This window comes from Cyprinus carpio, chromosome B11 (genome assembly GCF_018340385.1).
Source record: "Cyprinus carpio isolate SPL01 chromosome B11, ASM1834038v1, whole genome shotgun sequence".
Classification (NCBI taxonomy): Eukaryota; Metazoa; Chordata; class Actinopteri; order Cypriniformes; family Cyprinidae; genus Cyprinus; species Cyprinus carpio.
Window position 1 is genome coordinate 18451104 of NC_056607.1, and position 24672 is coordinate 18475775.

Genomic DNA, 24672 nt, shown 5'->3' on the forward strand with positions numbered 1-24672 from the left:
AACTTTTTTTATTAAAAAAAAATATATATAATAATAATAATAAAAAAAAAAGCTGAACTGTCCGAATTGCAAAATCAGTCTTAAGCAAGAATCAAACTGATATGAACTGTTATTGTAGCTCAGCTGCAAATACTGCAATATATTTATCTGCAGTATAGTCTTTATACAAAAAACAAAGCATACTGCACAATTATGATACATACTGTTCAACAGATGCCTCATATTAATACAGAGACGGAAGCAGACCTCCTATTTAAAGAATAAGCTACAATTTATAAAAAGATGAACTAGATGACACTGCTTGCTGCACAATAGCAGACCAACAACTCTTTTACAAATTATTTTTCAAAAAGGATAAATATGCTACCTAAATGTCACATGAAAATGTAATTGCATATTTTCGGAAACTGGACATCTGTACCTTTCTGCCTGACCAGAAAATGCATAAACACACATTTCAGCTCTATAACAAAAGCATCACTGTATATCAAAAAGGGGACTTCACTAAATAAACTGGATGCTTTATAACAGTTTTGAAGCACAAATATTCAGTCACACGATTTAGCATTTTTAAACCGGCGTGTTTATTCATTTCATTTTAAAAAATAAAAAATAAAACTAAAAAGGACTATTTTATTGTTGCTATAAGAAACAGTACGGAAGCACTGAGAGTCTTTGAGCATTTCTAGCTCTTCAAGTATGTTCGTTCTGTTCACACACCAGGGGACTGTGCCTCTTTGAGGGCATGGGGCCGACTCGGGTACCTCGGCCCATTTGATCAAACTCCAGATGCCTCCTCTCCAACGAATCCATCTTTTCCTTCATTCAGCAACAACTGCAGTGAAGTCCGAACAGCAGCAAACGGTTTCGAGTGGGAAAAGTGAAGAGATGAGCACAAGAAATGAATCGAGTTAAGAGTAAGAGCAAGACGACGGTAGAAGAGACTTAGAGAAATTAAAGAAAGTTAAGAGGCAAAAGAGCAGTTGCTATGGTATTAAAAACGAGGAGAAATCTCTCCATCAAGTGCATGTTAAAACCACTCCAGTCAATTCAATACAATGCAACACTCAGGAAATTGCATAAAATGTACATCCTAACAATAATTACGAGAAAAATGAACAACACGACTTGCATCATTTCCAACAACAAATAAAAGGAAATTCAGCAATACAATTTATGTCGACGGTAAAAGCTCAAAATGTAAACAAATTCACTCCTTCAGTGAAAGAAATGAGAAAAAGAGGTTGTAGGATTTGTCTGTGTCCTTCACTCTCGTGCCGCATCCCTTCATACTAAGTGCAACTGAGGCAGTGTTAGTCTCCATCTTTGAATCAAAGTTCCCGCCCTGTAGTCCCTTCACGAAACGACAACCACAGCGCCCCTGCAGGTCATCTGGGGTGCAGCAGAAACCTGTCCAGGTACTCCGACATGGCTTCCCAATTCCGCCACAGAAAAGCCAAGATTACCACAAGGAGCAATGTGGAAAGCGTACGGCTACGTGTTTTCATCAGCGGAACTACACAGTTTGCGACTGTCGAGACAAATACTAGGAGCACCGCCATGACGGCCAGCAGCACGTTGATGAGTTTGCCGAGTAAAGTGCGTGCTGTGGCGTTTTCCAAACCTTCCAACTGAACCACTTGCTGTTGCTGCTGTTGAAGCTCCATCTTAGAGATGCGTGTTTGACAGGCCTCTAGTGCCTCCTACAGGAAGGGAGAGAGAATCATGTTACGAGTAAAGCCGCATTTTTTTTTACAATCTCTGACAAAACAACACACCTGAAATCATTTATTTAAAATGCAGACTAGTATGCGAGCTGCATGGAGTTACAATCATACAAGTACACACAGTTTTTGGATCAGATTTGAGCTTTCATTGTAGTGAAATATTTGAAATTTTGTGATGTATTCTAATCAATTTTATCAAATCTGCAGTTAAGAATCATTATGCATGGAATAAATGTCATAATTGTTTGGATGTTTCCGCAAGGTTTCCGATTAGCTCTAGAATGTTTTTCTTTCAGATGTATTGGTGGTTATTTGTTTTGTGTGGATATGTTAACATATTCATTTTATTTATTCATTTTACCATAGTAAATAAGCAAAGGGTAACAGCTGCTACTGACAGCTAAGCTATCCCTTCGAGAGAAACAAGATGGAGCAAATGCAGCTGATCCAAAACTTCCATTTCAGATAATGTAAGACATGTATGCTAATGAAGGGTAACAGAGTAGAACATGTACATTTTAGCTGCATCATATCATTAAGAATAAGCCCTCAAAGAAGACTCTGAGTGAGTCGCATATGGATTTCATTATGAAAACTGAATTAGAAGACTAAATGTTTTCCATCAGATCGATACTAAATAGCTTTATGATTACAGCTAATGTTCTTTCCCATCAGAAAACTCAACATTAACATTCTCCTGTTTCACTTGAAAGTTCATATACCCAAAATAAGATACCCATCGCAGTCTTGTGAAAAGGGTCCATCACAATTTTTAAGACTGATCAAACACCTTTTTAATTCATCAGTGAAAATCAGTAAATAAAATGAATAAAATAAATGGCCCTTATCAGGTTTAAGGGATTATGCTATAAATTCTTTGACCCCCCTCATTGAAAAGAAATAGTGTCCTTCTTTAAAAATGATCAAATTAAAATGAAAAATATAAAAATAAAAGCTAATTCAAATGATATAATATGTACTATAATAGTATCTAAAAGATAACAAAATAACAGTAATGTTGGACATGAGCACCTGTATGTCTCTGGCTCGTTCATTAGACTGGTAAGCAATTTTCTCCTCCATGCTGGCCAGCTCCTGCTTCAAGTTGTGAATCTCATTTTGATGCAGTTCTGTTAAATCATTCAACTGCTCCTCTAGACGTTCACACCTAACACGTGAACATACAAAATGAGAGAAAACAGCAAAATAAAAGGCCAGACAACTAGAACATCATCATCCTCTCCAGCGCATGCTGTTTTTACTGTGAAACCTTCTATATCTATACAAACCTACACAGACCACACAGCAGTGCCAGCAGAACCAGTTTCTATAGTAACATGTACCTGTATCTCTCCTCTTGCAGGGCCTGCATGATTTCTGTGAAGTCTTTCTGATAGTGACTCTTCAGGTTTTCAAAGGACTCTTCTAGTCGACTCTGGTTGTCCTTCAGTTCCTGGATCTCGTGCAGTAGTGCATCAAAGCCGGAGCTCTGGCCATGCTCCAGTGTATTACCCTTTGAGCTCGGAGGGCCTCCGGGAGCCCCCGTGGTGCTATTTGCTCCTGCTGACCCTGACGTCGCGCTGGAGCAGTCATCCTCACTGCCATATTTTGGGCTGGACTGCAGCTGCCCAGTTCCTGGGGTCCTAGTGCTTGCTGTCCGTGTACTTGTTACAGGCTCGTCAGGCCCTTGTTGTTCATCCAGAGAATCTTTTAGACCAGAGATGTTGTCTGCACTTCCAAACTTGTTGCGGATGAGAGAGGCAAACTCGCGAGGTTTGGACACGACTGCTCCCGCGGCGGAGTGCGTTGCCTGAGAGATACTAGAGAGGCCACCGGTTACCTGAGAGAGACAAATTATTTCGTGAAATACATTTAGCAGTGACACCAAGTTGTGAGCCTCTGATCTAGATGAGTTTTGTGGGAGGGTGATATGAAAATCATTGTCACCCGAAGTTGCACAAAGAGACAATAGTTGTTGTAAATATGCAAAATTTGCTTCCATTTTATGACTAAAATCTGGTCAAATGTGGCTGAAAAAAAAATCCCTAACAGGGTAAGAGTGATACTAAAGCTCTGTTCCAAATGCTAGTAAGCCGCCTACCCAGACCCAGTATTTTAAGGCATCATAGGCATGCTTCCAACACGCAGGCTGTTGTAAAAGGTAGGCAGCAACATTACAAAAGACTACACTGAATTCTTCTCATAGAAGGCAATACCATAATGTAATGTGACAGAGAAAGCTCAGAAGAGAAAATCCATTCAAGATGGTGGACCATGAATGGTCATTCAATATCATAAACTATCAATAAAAATATCCTCCATCCTAGGGGTATGCGATATATATCATCTGCGATAATATCGTAATTGTTGTTTTAACGATGTGCAATTTGACATTAAGTATTTAGCAAAAACCAAACAAAACACCTATGTAGTGCACTCATACATTACTTGATGAAGTCTAGTGGGTTAAACAGTGCACGTGCACATTTAGTGAGTGTTCTTTCACTGCATGATTCAGTCTATTAAAATGCATTTAGAAAGATCAAACAATTCAAGATATGGGGCAGAAAATGTATGTATTTATATCATTTCATATGGTTAATCACACGAAGAGTGCCATTTTTTTCTACAAAAATAAGCATGATTACAAATGTGATTCTGATTTTATACAGCAGTTCAATAAACAATAAGTTAATAAAGACTTGCGTTTTAGACACCATATTGACTGTTTTTGCTCTCTTTCGCCAACCAAAAATAATTCCAAACAGCCACCACAGAACAGTTTTGCGTCTCTGAGCAATAATGTTTCATTTCTGAATGAATCAACCGTTTAAATGATTCGGTTCAATCGCAATGACTCACTTGTTAACAGTGACTTGCTGCCACGTACTGGCGGCTTTAATTTCACATTTACAGTATTTTTTCATTTTTAAAATAATTTCAAACATCAGTATACAATGTTGTTTAAAATATCAAAACATTATGCATTTGTAACTGCAGGTTAGAGCACTCCATGTCCCTCTGAGCTGAATTAAATAGTGTAAATACATCTAAATGCCACTTCAGATGCAACTTCTGCATAGATTAATTTTGTTGATACTGGTGTCATTTGTTTGGTAACAGCCTAAATGTCTTTTTATTCTAATTGACTGATTAAAATGTAACAATTTGACTCAAAAGAAAAAAGTTAAAAATGCCCATAAAATGTAAAAATCAATTTAAACTTATATGAAAAGATTAATTTCTTTTCACTGATGTGAACTGACCACACAGAATGAAAAATATCAAAAACTGCAGCTGTCCATGGTAGTCAGATATCAGCACAATAACACACTGGGCAAAATATTGTCTAATTATTGTTATCGAAAATATCCCCCAAAATATCGAGATATTATTTTTTTCAATATCGCACACCTCTACTCCATCCATACTTTTTCCAAACTGCTCACCCTACAGTATGTAGGGTCACAGGGGATGCTGGAGCTTAGCATCTCAGGCCACAGACAGGGATCAATAACGATTGTTTCCTGTAATTAAAAAAGGTTCAATCTAATTTAAAAAAAGTACAATTATGCCCAATATTTGTATGTGCTAGGCATGTTTTATAGTTATCAGAATATCATGTTGTTGGATTAGCAACAAACTAACATTAAACAATATCATTTGATTGTTTTTTTTTCATGTGGAGATTTGTGTGGAATCAGAACAGATTTTAAAACACTACGCATCATACACTTGGTGACTTTGGGCATGATACACTAAACCACTGAGGATCACACACTACCAGACTTTCAAAAATTGTTCCGAATACCACAAACTCTCAAAGTAAATTTGCCTTGTTGCTAGGATACGCATGAGAAATAAAAACAATACGTGTTCTAATATCAGCTCAAAATATTGAACATGTTTGACTTCCTCTGGAATCAGAGTCTGAGTCAGGTTCCATCATACACTACTCAATTTTATGTGAAATCCATCAAATCTGACTGCCCAGTATCTGCAGAATAACTCTTTCTTTCAGCAACTAGCATTGGCTTGTCCAGGCTGAAAAACAGGGTTGAAATTTCCATTCCAGTCTTCAGTAGGCAGTATGAGCTTGTGACTAAACATCAAGTAAAATCCAACATTTTATTCAATCACTGTAAAGATCCAAATGTGCCTTGTTGACAAAGTGCACGATTGCTCTACACTGCATTTGTCATACGATTAATATAAAAAGTCCAATTTGAATGAAAATATTTTAGATCACCACACATCTACCACAACCTTCAACGTACCAAAACGTAAAGAAAGTAGACAGTCTTTACCTTGGCACCCACATCCTTCAAACCCTGGTGCATGTCTCGCAGGACATCTTTGGGTTGGCGTGGTATTCCGTTGTGTTCCACCTCTCGTAGCTTGCGGTGGTAATGCTCTAGCTTCCTCTGCAGCTGCTGGATGGTCTGTGCAGACTTCTGGTTCTTCTTCTCGAACACTTGCTTGATGCGAGCGCTCTGCTGTTTGTCTGCATTGTTGGCCAGCTTCAGGTATTCAGCTACATTGTCGTCTCTTGCCGTTTGTTCGATTTTGATCTGCTCTGTGAGTTTGAGGATCTTCTGCTGTAGCTGAGCGATGGCCTGCTTGGTGCGCTGAGGGTCTGGAGTTCCATCCACTGAATCCAAACCGTACTGACCACCGTCTGAGCTGGTTGACAGAGCATTGGGAGACACGGCAGGGCCTGACACCTCCAAACGATCTTGCTGCAAAGAGAAGAGTGAGATTTAACGCTGTGCAGATAAAAACATATAGTTAGAGTTCATGTCACTGCATTGATAATTTAGATAAGAAATGCCCACTCAATTCAATTATGTTATTGTTACTCCCTGCAACATGACCGTGACCCGACTTAGAAAGGTTAGTGGCAAATAAATTATTAACTTGGATAATAAAATTGAGGAAATTAAAATAATTGTTTTTGCACTCTATTTTCTTACAACAATAGAAAAAAATATAAATGAATTACCATTAACGATGGTTCACTTTCAGTGCAGTCCATTGTGAAAGATATGCCACATTTGAACTATGTGAGTGGCTTTACCAGTCTCCGGTGACGTTGACAGTTTGGACCTCTGTACTATGACATAGCCCTCAAATTCTCAGATAATGCAGAACATTCACTGATAAAAAAAAAAAAAAAAAAAACGGCACACTGAACCACTTCATCAACTGACGAAGATGACTAGGGAACCAACATTAAGGAAAGAATGTAACATTTGCTAAATTCTTTTAAATTCTTGATTAATATACTGTTTATAAGTAAGATCTGGTCTTGTTAATTCTTTATCACAACCTTGCAATGCAATGAACTCTGTCCCTCCACCCACTGACAGACGAGTTGAAACCAGATTATCAGTGATATAGCCTTCACTGATTGTAGATAAAGAGCTACAGATGATCGAAGCATCAATGAGAGTCAAAAACTGGCTAAAAGCCCCACCAGCATTGTTCAACTATGAAAAAAGGAATTATTACTGCCAATACGATCAGGTGTTTACTGCAAATTTTAAGTTCCCCTATTGCAATAAGACACATGGATAGATGTTGACAGTGGACACGCATGCAGAGAAAAACTAGTCAAACTAATCATGTGGCCAACAGCCCATTTGATAAGATAAATTTTCTCCCCATTTATCTGAGAAGCACAGTTCTGTTTGTTTAACAAAGCCAAGGTGTTAAAGCCTCTTACAGAGCTGAGCTAACTCTGTGACAAAATACGTTGACCTCAAGTTTCACTGACAACAAAACTTAGCTGTAAAAACAAAACTGTAATCACAGATAGGGGAAAGACGATAGACAAACTGCAGTATTTTTCAACTTAAACAAAAAAAAAACAGAACACCATACCCAGCTAAAATCATCGTAAACTCCATTTACTGAGCAAGCCAGGCTGAAACAGTGGTCTGAAATAAAGGAGAGGGCTTATGTTTGGACACTCCCCTGAGAGAGGAACATTCTGGATGGTGCCGCTAAGTTCTCCAGCAACAGGTCAGTCGAATCACTTTGGCAGTCACTCAGACCCTTTAGTCTATCTGGTAGAAATGCTTAGCTGTTGAAAAAGGCATGCTTAAAAGCATGGTACTATGTAAGCATAATTACACTCAAGAGACAGTAGTCTTGGATAAAAATTTCTCCAGGTAAATGAATTCTGAATGCTATTTTGAGTGAGCAGCAGGAAAAAGCATCTAGTAATGGGGAAAGGCTAAGCAGAAGAATAACTGGTTTTGCAACTATCCGAAATGCGGTTCTAAATAAAGTCACTGCATCTGTAATGCAAGAGCAAACTTAACCTTGACTGTATCCTTGAGGACACAGGAAAGCAAACAGTTACCCTGATCCCACATCCTGGTTGGAAAAAAGCACAAAGGCTATGATTTTGACATTATGCTCAATGCTGCCTTCAGAAGTGCTCTTAACTGAAGTGCATCCAAAGACCTGGCTAAATATAGCAGGGCTTAAGAACATAGTGACCTGCCACACATGCTTCCTGACCTGTGAATGCTGTCAACTCGTCCATCCATCCTGTAGGCTTCTTTCAGACACACGCAGCAGGCAACAGAGTGCCATCTGCTCAGATTGCTGTTAAATTCAAATCTAACTTCCCATCACTTTCAAACAACCTACTATAACTGCCTATTGAAAATTGGTCATGTTTTCCTTGGCAAATGACTGCTAGTATGTGCAAGGCATGCTGGAATTCTTTGTAAAACTCAACATCAAGGATTAATTTTCTGTATGCTTGGTCAGGCCAGAAGTTCAGGGCTGCATTTCCCACTGAAAGCCTAAACAGACTGTAGAGACCTTTACATTTTTAATTATTTTTATATTAACATTTAAAATTTTAAAATTCCTCATTTAAAATGTATGACTTTTACATTATTTAATATTTATTAAAATAACTTTTTAAACAAACTAATATAATTCAAGTTATATTTTACGTTGAATTTTTTTTATAAGTTTAACATAAGTTCAAGAAGATTATTTAAATTCAGTTATAATTATACAGGAAACTCAAAGAAATACTTTTAATGGAAAACAAAGGCTTTGTCTGAAAGCCTTGGCAGCTGACTTGCTGCTCTTTCAGACAATGACTTTGCAGGCAACGTTTTTGCACGAAGGCACCTCATAAAACTGATTTTGGACAGATTTCTGAGCCAGCGTAACGGTTTAATGCTCCACAACAAAATAGAAAGAGTTTTGGTGATAACTAAACAAATATTAAATTACTATGAAACTGATTTCTCGCTAGAAAGTGCAAAATGTTAGTCAGAAAAATACATTTACACAGAAACTGACCACCAAACGCAACTTTCATATGCCACTTTTTTTTTTAGTTAAACTATCACGGAATGGAAGGCAGAGAATTGTGGGATATCAAAGGCAGCGAAAAATACATCCATGCTGCCTTCATAATTCGTTAAGGTACCTCCGGAAGTGAAGCAGAATTTGGATTTGGACATGCCTTGATGCCTTCCCACCTTGGAATGCTGCCACTGAAGGCAGCCGAAGACATTCATAGCAAAAATAGTATTGATTGGTTTGCAATTTTAAACACAATCTTAATGAAAACCTCATCAGTGTTACCCAGCAAGGTCATTTTACCTAACTGACAACTTATTTAAAAGTGGTTAATGATTTTTTTTTTTACTGTCCAACATCACTTTTCTGTCCACGAAACTTTGGGAAATTGCAGCTTGGCCACCAACAATAACCATCACAGCACAATCTTGGAAGAAATCACCTTGACAAACCTGTTCCATTCATGTGGCACTTACCCGATCAGCCTCCTCAGTGGAGTGGTACCCCGAGGTCAGCAACATGTCTGCCAAAGCTGGGCTGCTGGGTGTATCGGTGGTGGAGGAGGAGCGTGGCCGTCCCGCCTGTAGCAAAATCTCCTGCGTACTGCGCCTGTGGATCTGGGGGCTGCCTTTCTGGGGGGCCTCCCCTCCCCCCCCTGCCTTGCTGCGGCGGCTCTGCAGGCTGGTCCCTCTCTTCATCATTGGGGGGCCTCGAATCTGCTGCAGCACACGGCTCAGAGCTGCAGGGGGTGCGGAAGCGTGGGGGTCAGAGTTAGGGGTGGCGACCACCACGGCAGGTGCTTCCCCCAACTCTGGCCCTGCTTCTGGGGGCTCAGGAATGGGGCCTGTGGAGGAAGAGGCGTAGTCGTGCGGCGAGACGGACGAGCGTCTGCGCTGAGGTTGGAAGAAGTGCTTCAGGCCGTGGCCCAGCGCGCCCATGTTCTCCAAGGCATTGTGGGTAATTTTGGACAGGCCATGATCAGGCTCAGATGCCCTCCTGCTCGCCTCCCGCTCTGCTCGACCCCCAGAGTCTGGCTCCTCCGCCCCAGGCTGCTCGCTACCACCCTGGTCCATCAGGAGGCGCCAGTCTCACTCAGAGGGTCAGCACAGGGGTGGGGTCTAGCTAAGCCCCGCCTCCACCAGCCCTCTGATAGGCAGTTTCAAAAGCCAGGAAGCAGAGGGTGGCAGCAGTCAGGTGGACTCTGTATGCGTACATGCATCTGTGGTTTGGCGCAAAATCATGCTTGTCTACCACAGAAGGAAAATAAAATGGATTATGTCATGCAGCTGTGAGCGATGGAACACAAGCAACAACTACATGAGCTCAAATCAAATCAGCAGCATTGCTTTGGTTGGCTTAGAGACAAAAAGTTGCAGCTGTCATTTTTTTCCAGCTTCAGCCTGATGCAGATGAATTGCGTTTTCATTCACGATCATGTCTCGCCAATCTATTAACGAGAGTGATGGCAGAGGTCATGGATTAAATAAGCCACGCCTTGAAGGTTCTGAGCCAACCAACTAAAACTACATTAACAATATCACTACTGACAAACTACTAGCAGTCTACAGCCATGGGTGTTGCCAAGCAAATGAGGTGTGACAGAACTACAAAGAAAACATGAGGGTGCTAATTTCTGAAATGCTCAAAGGGTCTCGGGCTCAAATGATATTTATAGCACTTCTACATCAACACAGTATTTTATGCAATTTTAGACACTTTAATGGAAATTATTGCACAAATTTCTTAAATAATTATCAAAATCCTTTGTGAAAAAGGTCAGAAGCATGAACAGTAGGGCTGCACAATTTGAAGGAAAAAATGAATTGCAATTTTTCTGATTAACAAATTGCTGTTGCAAATTAAAATCCAAGTTAGCTGTGCTTGTTTGTAGGACTGTACAATTTGGCTAAAATTTTGTGATCAATTTATAAATATGGCTATAAAATAATAATTATCATTGTTGTTATTATTAGTATTACTACTACATAAAAATATAAAACACTAAATAAAAACAAAATAAGTAATGGGCTATTATTCAAATAATTCACTGTAAAAAAAAAAAAAATAGTAATTAAGAAAAAATATTGTAAGAGAATTTTACTTTACACTACAAAATTACAATGCTAATATGTATGGCTGTTTTCAACCTCTGTTTTGTTGGCAAGTGCTTCTCATTACAATTATGGGAAGATGTTACAAAATGCATAATAAAGCGACCAAAACTCAGAGGAGATGCAGTTTGTGTAGAGCTGCATTTACCACGTACCAAGACACTCTGGGACACTGCAAAACCAGTGGAAAATGAAATGTTCTTGCATAAGAACCATGAACATGCACAGTACCTTGTCTCACTCTGAAACACGCAGAGCATTTATTTATTCAAATAAATTATCAACTGGATAATTGCACTAAGCCATAAAGATAATTTCATTTAATCGTGCAGCCCTAACGTAAAACTTAGGTGAGTAGAGGTGATGAGTTATGGGTTTGGCATTGTTTAACACAAAAGTGAACTTAGGCAAGGTGACAAAACATCAGTGTAGCCGAGGCAATACTACAACCCCAGGTCGCCTAGCAACAAATCGTTTGTCCATCAAGCACAAGCCATTGAAATGTTCAGATTATTTGTTTTGGACATGCTCAAATCAGTTTAGACTGACATAGAACCGTATACAGGACAATATCACATCAGATCTTAAAAGACAAATATAATACAAAAGTAACAATGACATAAATTATGTCTCCTACCATTAGTCCAGCCTGGCTTCCACTGGCTCACAGTTCAGGGTTGGCTGTGGAGAAAATGGTTGTCAGATGGGACTCAACTTATTGTGACAAATTATTCATACAGTCATTTACTTCAATGGTACAGATTCACACAGTGACAACAGGGTGTGTTCATGTTTGGATTATGATGCATGACTTTGGCAGCCGTTGTCATTTCCGGGAACATTTACATTACATTTTGAATTACATCAGTAGATGACAGTGCATTACCAGCGTAAATAACCTTTTTATTTTCTTGATCAAATTTTCTGCACTAATTTTGTAAGCTGCCGTGGACAAACAAACAAACATGGCGTATGTTGCATAAAACATTCCAAAATCTAAAATGAACATTTATAAAACAAAGTCCATTCTTCAGGTGTGTTGAATCAATATGTGTTGAGTCTGATGGTTGTAGCTCATGCTTAAGATGGACCTCGATGGAGAGAATAACAGCCAGCTGTATGTAGTCCTCTTTATTAAGCTTACTTTAATGCTCATGAACCTTCTTACTACCACAGCGCTCCATAATAAGTTCAACAGCTACTGCCCAGTTCTTCATCAGCCTTTGTTTCATTTCCTATTTGGATACCAATAAATTCCTCAATGGAGTGAAAAAAGTGTCCAGCTACTTTTTCCGCATCCTTGGTTCTGGATGTATTTTCCCCATAGGGATAAAGTTAAAGACCTTTGTTAAAGCAATATGACTCACGAACAAAACTGTCCAGCTACAAAGTGAATTGCAGCACTACAAACTTTTATTCGAAGCAAAAAAAAAGTATTTGAAAATGGAACAAAAGATACAAAACATCAACTAACAACCTTGTAGCTCACCTCACAGCAGGTCTGTTTTTAAAGGTTTATCCACCTTATTTTGCAACAAGTAAATACGATGACGTACTTCATTATGTGTTAAACTTCTGTTTCGCTAGCCGAAGGTAAGAAGCGATGTGGTGGGAGCACACACACAGAACACTATTAAACACTTTGATGGTTAATATTTACCACACCCGCAGGTGCATAACACAGTGGGAGGATGAAATGAAGTGGCCTGCCATAACTTATGAGGACATTTTTAATTTCTAGGGGTGGGAGGGTTCACGCAAAAAAAATTGAACAGTTCGGTTCTAAATAAACTGCACCTTGACATTTTAATTGTATGTATATATACACACACACACACATACACAGAGAAAATAGTAATAGAAGATCTTGAAAATATTTGTGTAAAAACAGTATATTTAATAGTGACACTGAATAATTACAAACCACTACACAATGCATCCAAAATTACTACACCATTCTAAATTTCATATAAAATGCCATGGACTGTAGACTCTCATGTGCTCCTCCATTGTATCAATCCAGGAGGAGATAATTTGGCTTACTACAGTCTGGGACACGTCAAAGCATTCAGCAAGATCTCCTTGAAGTAAATTCAATTTTAGCTTTATGTTAATCAGAATTTGATCCATTATGTGCATCTTAAAATTGGAAGTGTAGAATTGCTGGAGATATTTAACATGTTCTTTAAAGACATTAAGGGTGAAGCCAGTGTACAATAAAGAGCTAGTGTCATTCTTGAGAATGGCAAGGGCTAAGGGCTTTACTGTGGAACTGTGTCGCCTTATGTAACATTATTTGATCCCCTGAGGCATAAGCGTGGTCTGTCAATGCCTGGACGTCACACTGAGTGCAGGCATCACTGTACTGAAGGGGCAGCTGCAATGGCCCCGTTTGTGCGGTCTCATGGTCACCTTGCTCATCATCTGCAAAACACAACACTGAAGTCAGTCAGATGCTCAGGAGAAACTGATAAATTTTCCATCCCCATTTACAAAAATTATTACAAAAAAGTAGCATAGAGTTCCAGTCGCAGTACAGTGGTACTTTTATTCAATACAATCACAGTACTTGGCTTTTAGGGGTAGATCACCCAGAAATGAACCATTTTAAACATTTACTCAACCTTGAGTTGTTCTAAACCTCTATAAATTTGTTCTACTGAACACAAGGGAGGATATTTGGAATAATGTTAATATACAAACTATTCTTGGGTCCCATTCGCTTCCAGAGTATTATTTCATACTACTATGGGTGTGAATGGGACACAAGATTTGCTTGGTTACAAACATTCTTCAAAATATCTTCCTATGTGTTCAGCAGCAAAAAGAAATTAACACAGGTTTGGAACAACTCGAGAGTAAGTAAATTACAGAATTTTAACATTTCAGCTATCCCTCTGTGCTTTTTTGTAACAGTTTTCTACTATTATCAACAACTTCAGCTTAGCACTAAATATTATTCATGCCCGATAGGAGTGTCATTGATAAAGAAATAGTTTAAACAATGTCTTTTGTTAGTGCATGTCACTTAACAAGAAGCTGTAACATACCTGTTTGTGGATATGTCCTGATGTCCTCCCAGGAGCATCATTTCTCGGGGAATGGATGAGTGAAAAGAGCAAACATGGAAATTTCGGAGGTTTCTTTAAGTTTAACGCTTTACACAGGGCATTGGCGTCAACGTTTGATGGAGGGCTTGTCTGAAGTTTGGCGCTGACGCGATCGTCATAGTGCCAACAGCCAACTGCAATGGCTATTTGAATAAGGCAATCTGATTGGCTGACGCCTCCGTTGGCACTTCAAAGGTTGAGAAATTTTCAACTTCTGCTACAAGCAACACCAGTGATGCGATGCCAATGGACCCACAATTCAGTTCGGCAATGCATGACATCACCCATTCAACGTAAATGAGAAGCGTTAACGCCGACGAGCTTCTTCTCCCTTCGGAGCGGCGTGCAAATCATAGGGTATCCCACATCCACATTCAGCACTGGTGCATAGATTATGGCCAAAAAAAAAATGTCTTGCAGGCATTTTTTATGCTTAAACCAGCGAATATGACAAGTGATCCACCGAAATGAAAATTCTTGGCCGAAGCAGAATAAAATTAAACGCTGGGCCAAAGCCCGAATACCTAACACGGTTTTTCACATTTTTTCCTATTTAGCTTCTTTTTTTTCACCATTGCATAAATTAAATAGCCAAAATGTGCTTTTTACTGTTTTGTTCTACTTTTCAAAAAAAATAAATAAATAAATAAATCACTTACAAAACAAAATATGTAAAATATTTACTTAACACTGAACAGCAGACATTATACCAACAAAGCAATTTAACTTAAAATAATAAGTTAGTAAAATAATATTTTAATAATCTTGAATCAGGCATGTCTTTTTTACTGTACAAATAAAGGCAGCCTTGCTGAGCATAAGAGAATTATTTTAAAACATTAGAATATATTACAGATCCCATCTCATTTGAGACCATTTCATGATTTCAATCATCATTTGGTGCATCCCTAATTATGACACCCCCTAACTACACAAAATACACCAGTCTTTCTGTGGTCCATATTAAAAGTAAACTAGCCTGTAAAATCTACACAGTGAAGGCAAAACTACAGAATCACAATACAACTACTATAGCGGAAGTGCTTTACCGGAAATATGACACATTAAAGTTTGAAAATGGCGGCGCCCATGCTTACGTGAACGTGAATCAATACCCCTATGGAGAAAACGAATTACATTTTCACTTCTGGAACCTAACTGTTGCACTCTATAAAGAATACTAAGATATGAACCAAACCAATTCACTTAAAAATGAAATGACATGCATAAAAACCTTCCTATTTTAAATAAATGGGATTTCATATCCAAATTCTACTGTTGCACATTGCACCAGTGGTTAACAGCACTTCATGAATGTCAAGCTCACCATCTTGAGTGTTCTGGGAAATATAAAAATGATTCTTCTTACCCTTTGCATACAGGCGGCACTGGCAAAAATCATCTTGCGAACCTAAATCCCAACCACACCAAGATCAACCATCCATGGTCAAACAGAAAATAAGAAACATGTCATCAATCCAGACTAGCCTAAAGTCCTACACCTAGTTAAGCAGGAAACAAACCCACACCTAGTTTAGCAGTAAACAAACCCTGACCATAATTAGTTCAGAAACACAGTATCCTCCAGATATGGGAGTGGCACGATAGCAAGGTGACACATGCGGTGAATGAACAGTTGTGTCTGAAGCTTTACCCGGAGAAGAGTGTTGATGTGTCTGTGTCCTACATGCATAATTAAACGAACGAGTGACAGAGTGACGCACATGCCTGGCACAGCTATTCTATAACACAATCATATTCAACACAACAGCAGTTTAACAGACCCTGCACACACCCAAGAACACCCTGCGGTGCTGTCACACCAGTTCTATCAGCCCAAAAAATGAGTGTAATGACGGTACCTTCAGAGACTTGTGTGAGCAACATTCTTGTCACCAGTCTGTTCTAGTAGTTTAGAGTTGATATTTAACTCTCCTTCATCTCAATGGCAAAAGAAAAGGTCACAACAAGCCAATAGTGGCATGTGTGTCATGGGCATGTGTTCATATTACATTGTGCGAAAGCTCTTTCTAAACTTTCAAAAGTTGGCCATACATTTTTCTTCTTTATGTTGACAGAGAATATTTTTTACATTCATCTATTTAACACGTGGTTTTATTCAAAGCGACTTTCATGGTATACATTTTTATGTGTTTCCCTGAATTCCAATCCATGACCTTGCTGTTGCTAATGCCATGGTCTACCAGGCAGCTGAGTTACAGGAACTCAATTTGATTTATGATTCATTGGATGTGATTCAAAAGCTAATTTTATAAATTCAGTTTGATTGCACAAGTAATTGGATTCAGTAAATAGATTATTTTTTACATGGCACATCATCTTAACACTATAACACACCAATCACAGCAGGTTGCTCAAAAAAATTTGCGAGATACAACACAATGACCAAAGACGTGTATGGCTATAGAAGCAGTGCTTTAAAAGAGGATACATTTCAAGACATTTCTTTTTTAGGTTAATTCCCTTTAAAGTACTGCTTGTCTTATTAGAAAACTAGTTGACTCATAAACTAATACGTGAAGAATTTGGCCTGCAGCCTTGTGCCTATAAGAAAGATATTCAGCAGAAGAGCAACTTTGTGTGATATTGTGTAGGTTCACTTTAAAAACATTTCTAACATATGAGCATGTTGTTAATAACAGCTAAACTAGCTATAACATTATCACAGGGCCACTGAAGATCTAAACTTGAGGCCCTGCTGGATAAACATCCTTATTTCACCCTGTAACCCAATTTATCAAAATAATTTTAAAATACAGTATGCCGTTTTAACAAATTGCAAATTCTAACATTCGAACGGATCATAGAGGCTTAATTATTTAAAAGTCACATTTCAAGATGGATGAAGTGCATCTGCAGGATTTGTAACCAGTCTATCCTGAAAACAAATGAATTGTTACACCCCTGCGCCTTCAAAAGCACTGTATTTTCTGTGACTGAAATGGGTCAGCTTATTCTCTCCATCACTCTCTCCCCCAGTCCTGTTTTCATAGCTTCCCAAGGTCACATCACTGTCTGTATGTGTGTGTGCCTTTGAGCAATAATACACTCCACTACAGTCAAGACATTCAGGACACTCAGCACATTCAGCAACAGTGGCATTATAATTATCCATGCATCTATCTGCTGGTATGTTCAGCATAACTTAATTTGCAAAATATTTCTTGCAAAATCCCTCCAGAAAAAAAAACCTATGTGATGAAAGACAAACAGCTCTCCATACCTTCAGTTCTAGTCATCCTGCTCAGTTTTCTTCTCAACACAGGAATATGATACTGTGGATAAATCTAAGAGGAAATCCAAAACTGCACATAGACAACGACCCTCAGTGCTGGGTATGTTGTCCTCTTGACACTTCAGTCAACTTGCCCCTCATAAATGTAGGATTATCACATGCTGAAAAAGATTAAGAAATCATAATTCAGTTATGTAGAGACTTAAACCTTTTCTCCAAACAAATGTGGAGGAAACTCGTCAAGCAACAGTACATTAATATCATGAATATCAATCCTAGTTTGTTAAAAATTACGAAAATGCAATCAAATTTTATGGAATTTATATTTAACTAGTAGACAATTTTACAGCCAAACATCCATGTGTGAGAATTTCACGCAGAAAGCATATAGAAAACAAGCAAATACAAGTCTACATATTAAACATGACTGTTAATTGCTTATTTACAACCAACTTGATGGGTTAGTTTAGGCTACATGCGGTCCATCTGATGGTAAACATGCTCGTAAAGCAAAAACAAGTGATTAAAATAACGTCAAAAACTGCAACTGAAACACAAGACTGGCTAAGTGTATGAAGCTAACTCTCTCGACTCGAGCCGTCACTGTCAGATTTCAGGATGACACGTAACACAGAGGGCTTAAACACGAATACACACCCATTTCACTTTATTAGACAAGCGAATGTGGCTGAAGGGTGAATTAATCCGATCATTTTCTTGGACTGTCCGTTGATGCGTTCGCTAGCTGAGTTAGCTGCCCGGCTAGCTGGTAAATGGGCAGTTTACGCCCAACCCAGGCTAATACTATTAGACGGTCGATATAACGCGCCGCTGCACACGATCATCAGCAGAGACTGATGAAAAAAAAAACACATCGGAAACATTGCGCTAAAACCGCTCAAGCGGAAGGAAGGACGACCAACCCTTAAAACCGGCTTCTGGTTACATCGTATGCTGTCAAAGTCATGCAAACAGACAGCCGACAGCATCAGCATCGGATCTCGCCAGTGAGCTTGTTCGGCTGGCAGCACGCGTCAACAGCATACAGTACATACAATACATAAACCTGCGTGTGGGTGGCTTGCGATTCCTGTTGATTTGTGATTAAACCATTTAGAAATGATCACTTATATTATTCTTATTTTACCAACAAGCACCCCTTACGTGGAAGACTAACTATTTACACAATAATAATTTAATAATTCATCTAAATATAACAATTGGTAACAAAACTATTTTGACATTCCAGGTCCACTTTTAGATGTACAACTTAAAAAAAATTTTTTTTGAATAAATAAATAAAAACCTTTTGGTTGTTATTCTCTTTGGTAAATTACGTATTTACGCATATGAAAGATATTTTCATCTTACGAAAACAAAACGATGAAGGTCTTGAATTTATTTTATTAGCAAAATGTAGTATTCATACGCAAAAAAAATTTATAATTATTCTCTAGGATAGTTTTCATATTTTTTTCAGTCATCTAGGTTTTGAATAATAAACAGTGTTTTTAAGCTTCTGCAGTAACGTTAGTGGGTTTTCAAATCCCCAATAACACCGTTGTATGTTTTTATATGAATGTACGCTACGATGCAACGTTCTATACTATGGACTGTATTTTGAATTGTATTCATATGACACTTAAAGTGTACATTCAGTATATTAGATGTGTGTGATTAGGAGCGGTTAGCAGTGAGATGTTTTGGTGATGTCTGACCCGCTGCACCTGATCTCGCGGCGTGCTCTAGGCGAGCAGCGCACTGCTAGGCTGCTAACGTCATCAGCAACGCAGGCTAAACCGACTAGCTCGCGAACAACTCAGCCAACAAACTGAACGACTGTGACCAACCCCACAATTCGAACTACAACATATCGGCGACGTTTTTGGGTTTATTTTGTGTTAGTGTTGTATGAGAAAGCGTGCGCGTTTTGCGGTTACAACTTACATGAGCGCTGAGAGGGAATTGCTGATGTCCGTTAATTTCTCTCGATGGAACACTCCCACGGTGACGTCAGCGGCGCGCTCACAACGCGTGAGGGAGCGTGGCACGATATGACGGGAGTGACCACATCAGAGAGTCAAAACCAGTGGTTTTTTTAGTGGTCATCAAAATGCTGCACTCACAATATCCCTTAAACGAATAGCTCAAACAAATAAAATACTCCTGTTGTACCAAACCCATGTGATTTTCTGTTACACAATGTTTGCCGTATTGTAACCCTGACGTATGCAGTGTAAACAAGGGGGTTGAACTGTATGCTACTAATAATATTAGTTAGATGCCAGATATATAGCCTATGTATTTTTTAAGCTGTGATGAGTCGTATGATAATATGTAGGCTAATTGGACAAAATGTTTAAAATTAATTATTTGTAGAACTGTGAATCTTTGGGTAGACAGCGATTCAATTCGATTCACGATTCGATTCAAGAACGATTTTTGCGAAATTAGAACGATTCAGTTCGATTCGATTCTGCATTCTTTAAGTGCATTCACAGGATTATTTAAATGCTTCCCATAAATTCTTTAAATGTTTAGTCAGGGGGGCATATTACACAGCAGCCTTTATGGTTAGAGAACCATAGGTTAGAAAGGGAAAAATAAAAAATAAATAAACTTTTGTCCATTGTTAGATGCTAGTGCATGACATGGCATATGTATATAAAAAAATAAAATTAAAAAAACGTATGTAAGGCAAGATAAAAAAAAAAAAAAAAGCTTTAAAATTATTATGCAAGGGCCATCATTTCAGAAGTGATAGAAATGTCAGATACAATTATTTTATGTATTATAATTATTATTTTACAAGGAATTATTTTCTTATCTATTACTTTGAATTTGCTATAAGAAATCAAATACACTGCTGAACAATAATCAATCATTTGTAATCTATATTTTTTTCCTAATGACAATTTTATGATTGTTTTATATTCTACAATTATTTCAATTTTCTGCACAGAATATACTGTATAGTTTCTGTACTGTCATAAATGTCAATTAGCACTGCATTATTCATAAATTTTATTTATTGTATTTGCCTGAACGCTGTGGGGGACCAAAGACTGGATCCTTAGGATACTGTATTTCACAGCTGGAGTTATAAAAGACTTGAGTAACGGTGGGAACATTGGACACTGCACAGGCTGGTATGGAGGGGGTGTAGTTGTGGTAATTGCAGGATTGGTCACTTCAACTGGGCTTTGGAAGCCATTCATGTGAGGAGGGAAGTTTGGGTACCAGGGATTATGAGGTTGCTGTGGTGCTGGGAAGCAGCTGGGTCACCTCCAGAGTAAAAGTATGGATCAAACTCTGGCCTGGGATACATCTGAGGGAACGTGTTGCTGGAAAGGATATCAAAAAGGAGTAGTTGTAGGTGGCACAGTGGGAGGCAGGGTAGCAGGTACACCAGGATAATGTTATTGATAAGGAATGGTTGTTATTGTTGTGGGTTGGTCAAACATCTGTTGCATGTCTGGGTCAGCAGGAGCCCATTTCAATAAGGAGGTTCAACCAACTGAGTTAAAACTTGAACTCCAAGTTGACTTACTCGTAGATGGGAAACTAAGTTTTTGGGTTCAGAACAGCTGAAATGTGCAAGTTCAATCAACGAGTTTAGTGTGTGCACCATGACTATGAAAAGCCATGATCAATGGAGCTCCGAAATGGCAATTCACCACGGCAACAACTCCAGCCAAAAAGACAAGTTTAATTCTCATCACTATTATATCACAGGTGAAAACTGGCAGTACGGTAGGTTATTGAACTAATAGGCTGTTCATTTTCATGGCATCTCACAGGCAAAAAAATAAGTATAATAATAATTTAAGTGCATTTTTCTTATTTTACAAGGATCTGCCAGTAAGAAAAATACAGCAGCGGCTATTTATACTTAGTGGAATTACTTTCTTAGCCATAGATCCTATTTACAGTGGGCTAAGTGCAAATGGCTCTAGAAGCCATTTACACTTTGTCAAAATAGTGATATAATTCTATTTACCATGTAAAAGAAGCAGTGCTTTGCAATAAGTGTAAGTAATTAGATGTCATTTATACTGGCAGATACATACTATTGGCACCTCAGTATTGTTGTACATTAACTGGATACAATAATAACAGTGTAAATGATTATATTTGTAAAAATTATAAACACATCATTAAACATGCGTTAGGCACTTTACTTCCAATTTTAGAACATTTTAATTTAAAAAAAAAAAAAATTCTAATGCGATATGTGATGGGAAAAGTGAGAAGAGCAAGCTCGGCAAATGACTTGAACCTGGTCAGTCGTGTCACAAGCTAGTTCTCCATGCCCAACGTGTTACTGCCTACACCACTGATGCCAGTTTTCACACGCATCGTATTTAACTTTGTGTGACATTGGAGAGCGGAGCTACTGTAAATTTGCACTTAGACACTACAAATAATCTTGTTTTCCATTTGCATTAAGGTTATTTTTATTACCACACTGGCAGATAATTTTACTTAAGTAAAATGCACTCAATTTAGATTCACCCCCCACTGACTCTGAGTATAAGTTACCTCTCTTTCAGAAAAACGCTTGACTTACCCTGCTTTCTCTGGTTTGACAAACTTCCAATTCTGAAACAGAAAACCCAGAGTTCCCCTCATTTCAGGGTTAACATACTTAGTTTTCACATAACCTCCTTTCTGAAATGGGCCCCAGGCATGGTTGGTGCTATTGTTGGCCTTGTCAGAGGACAGGAAAGAGTGACCTCACCATACATCAAAGGAAGTTGCATTTCAGTGTTCTGAGGAAGACATTAACATCAATTAGTGTAAACATTGTAAAACTAGACATGCTATGACAGTACTGTCAATTGCACTACTTTTACCGTCATCAGTAAACATCTTCCTGTGAATGGTGCAGTGACAACCAGTGAACCATAGTCTCCAATGTGAAGGAGCATTGTGTACATTAGAAGCAGAGGCTGCCATGATCCATCAACTAAAAGCACAAAACTAGTCTAGCTTAAGGTCCTTTCAGCTTTTTGAGTGAATGCAAAGAATTAGGGAACTTGTCTAGAACTTTAACATCATCTGCTCTGATCCCATATAACTTCCACCTTGTTAGGAGATAAGAAAGAAAATAAATGATATTCAAATAAATTCATGCAGGGGATCACATGGTTGAAGCATTACTCTGCACTAATCACCTTCAGCACCACTAACCTGTTGTTTACAGCCCTGGTATGGAGCAACAAGACAGACATCCCTGTGTACTTGCTTCAGTGAGAAACCACAGCTGGCTGGCATCTCAGACAAAGGCACTGGTGATTCCTCTCCTGATGGTCAGGAAATTAAGTAGAAAATTGAGAATTCAGCTTAAATTTTAGTTTTCGTTCAGGGGTAGAAAAATAAATAAATCGCTTGAATATTTGATTTCTACATGTGGGCGGGAATTAAATACCCATAACTGTTGATTGGTCAGCCGAAGATCAAACCGTGCCATCATCAGTTCTTCCGCAGTTTCACGCAGCAGAATAACAGTCCTCCGCTGCTGCAGCTGTATGGATTCTTAACGTATTTGATTTAACTACATTTCATATTTTTCCATCAAACAAACAGACTAATGAATAGCTCAACAACTTATACTGGGGCAGAGCCTAGACAGGGCTTTCTTTTGCGTAGACCAGCGGTTCTTAAAGTGATAGCGGGTCCACAAAATAATTTGCTATAGCCTACCCTATTTTCCAGACTGTAAAGTCGCTTTATCATGATCAGGGTCGCTGCTGGCCAAATGGGTGCCCCAAGCAGAACTTATATTAAGTCATATTAAGTAAAAAAAAAAAAGGGGGGATCAAAATATAACTTTAATAAAATATAAAAGTAAATAAACAGTTACTAGATTATATTTACAAATTACAATTGCATCTCTACACAGTTACCAACGGCTACGATTTACAGTTGTCTAAATGTCTCAGGCGTTCAGAAACCACAAGAAAATTAAGCAGTTTTACTATGATAAAACCGTGGTTAATTTCTGTAAGGTTTGTGATGTCCACATGTTTTTGTGGAAGAAATTAGAAATGCTACAGCCTCTAGATTTGCAAAAAGGTGGCCAAAAATTAAAGATTAAGTGGATATTTGAATTAGCCTAAATCTTTGGTCAATATTAAACAAGGATTTGATCATCTTGTTAGCCTATGTAATGTACATAAATTGTTTATTTTTGTATAACATTGTTTTTTAACAATGTTAATTTTAATTTTTACATGTTAAATTTTAATATAGAACAATTTTTTTTAGATAATTGCCCTTTTTTCTTCTCTCGCTTAAGCCCTCTTTTTTGTCTTCATGTTAAAATATTTATCTTGAAACTAAATTAAACAGACTTACTTAGCAGGGTAGGCTGTCGAGCTATTAATTAGACTATTAATTAGACTGTTTGATGAAAATGCGGAGGACTATTATTCTGCTGCGTGAAACTGCGGAAGAACTGATGGCACGGTTTGCACTTTGGCTGAACAATTTAATTCCCCCATGTAGAAATCGAATATTTAAGCTGTTAATTAATTTTATCCCTGAAAAAAAAAAAAAAAAAAACACTAATTTTTCTTTTTTTTTAAATGGAAAAAAAGGAGCCCTTTTTTAATTTTTCTACTTCCAATATTAAATAATAATAAATAAAAAAAACGAATGAATGAATTATACAAGGACCAGAAAGCATTGGTTTCCCATCACTACCTTAAAAAAAGACCTCAGTGTCATCACAGCCATTGTGAAAAGTAAAATGCCCTTTGCCCAAGAAATGGTGAGTTGTCAAATGAGCACCAAAAAATTCACAGTTATTGAAAGAACCTTAACTTTAAGGGTTGACAAGTTTACGGAAGTATTCTGTGCTATTTGTAATTGCTCGTGATATTGGTTGACCAATCAAATCTGTTCATCAATCAGCTTGTTGTTTTCACCTGTACATCATTATGCTGAGCGTTAAGACGGGAGCTGAATTTGAAATAGCGCATTAGTATATGACTGCTATTTGACATTCAACCAACATACAGAACACTCAGAACATTTGGTGCCTTTATTAATATGAGTCAGCATGTTACAATAATTACTTTATTTACTGTTATGCAGTTTGTAAAAACAGGATTCAGAGATTTCATAGT

The 24672-nt window shown here is 38.1% G+C and overlaps 1 protein-coding gene across 9 annotated transcripts; it reads right to left on the reverse strand.

The window, feature by feature from the left end:
- Window positions 1–565: 565 nt before the first annotated feature.
- LOC109061209 (transmembrane and coiled-coil domains protein 1-like) lies at window positions 566–24383 on the reverse strand. Of its 9 annotated transcripts, none has more exons than XM_042734393.1 (10): window positions 24248–24383; window positions 22733–22845; window positions 22110–22311; window positions 17528–17700; window positions 11811–11854; window positions 9539–10309; window positions 6035–6466; window positions 3071–3567; window positions 2760–2895; window positions 566–1703 (listed from the first exon to the last, which is right to left on the reverse strand). In XM_042734393.1, exons 6-10 carry the CDS (start codon window positions 10133–10135, stop codon window positions 1389–1391), a joined length of 1977 nt encoding a protein of 658 aa, XP_042590327.1. In that variant the 5' UTR covers window positions 10136–10309; window positions 11811–11854; window positions 17528–17700; window positions 22110–22311; window positions 22733–22845; window positions 24248–24383; the 3' UTR covers window positions 566–1388. The 9 variants fall into 9 exon arrangements, with proteins under 9 accessions (XP_042590327.1, XP_042590330.1, XP_042590329.1 ...); XM_042734396.1 differs by lacking the exons at window positions 22110–22311; window positions 22733–22845; window positions 24248–24383 and adding exons at window positions 15653–15694; window positions 16146–16224; window positions 19487–19642; XM_042734395.1 differs by lacking the exon at window positions 22110–22311.
- Between the last annotated feature and the right edge of the window lie 289 nt (window positions 24384–24672).

Coding starts and splice junctions, on each gene's coding strand:
- LOC109061209 (XM_042734395.1), bottom strand. CDS start 10,135: ATGGACCAGGGTGGTAGCGAGCAGCCTGGGGCGGAGGAGCCAGACTCT. Junction 6,467..9,538: donor CCACTGAGGAGGCTGATCGG/GTAAGTGCCACA, acceptor TTCTCTTTGCAG/CAAGATCGTTTGGAGGTGTC. Junction 2,896..3,070: donor CTGCAAGAGGAGAGATACAG/GTACATGTTACT, acceptor TTCACGTGTTAG/GTGTGAACGTCTAGAGGAGC.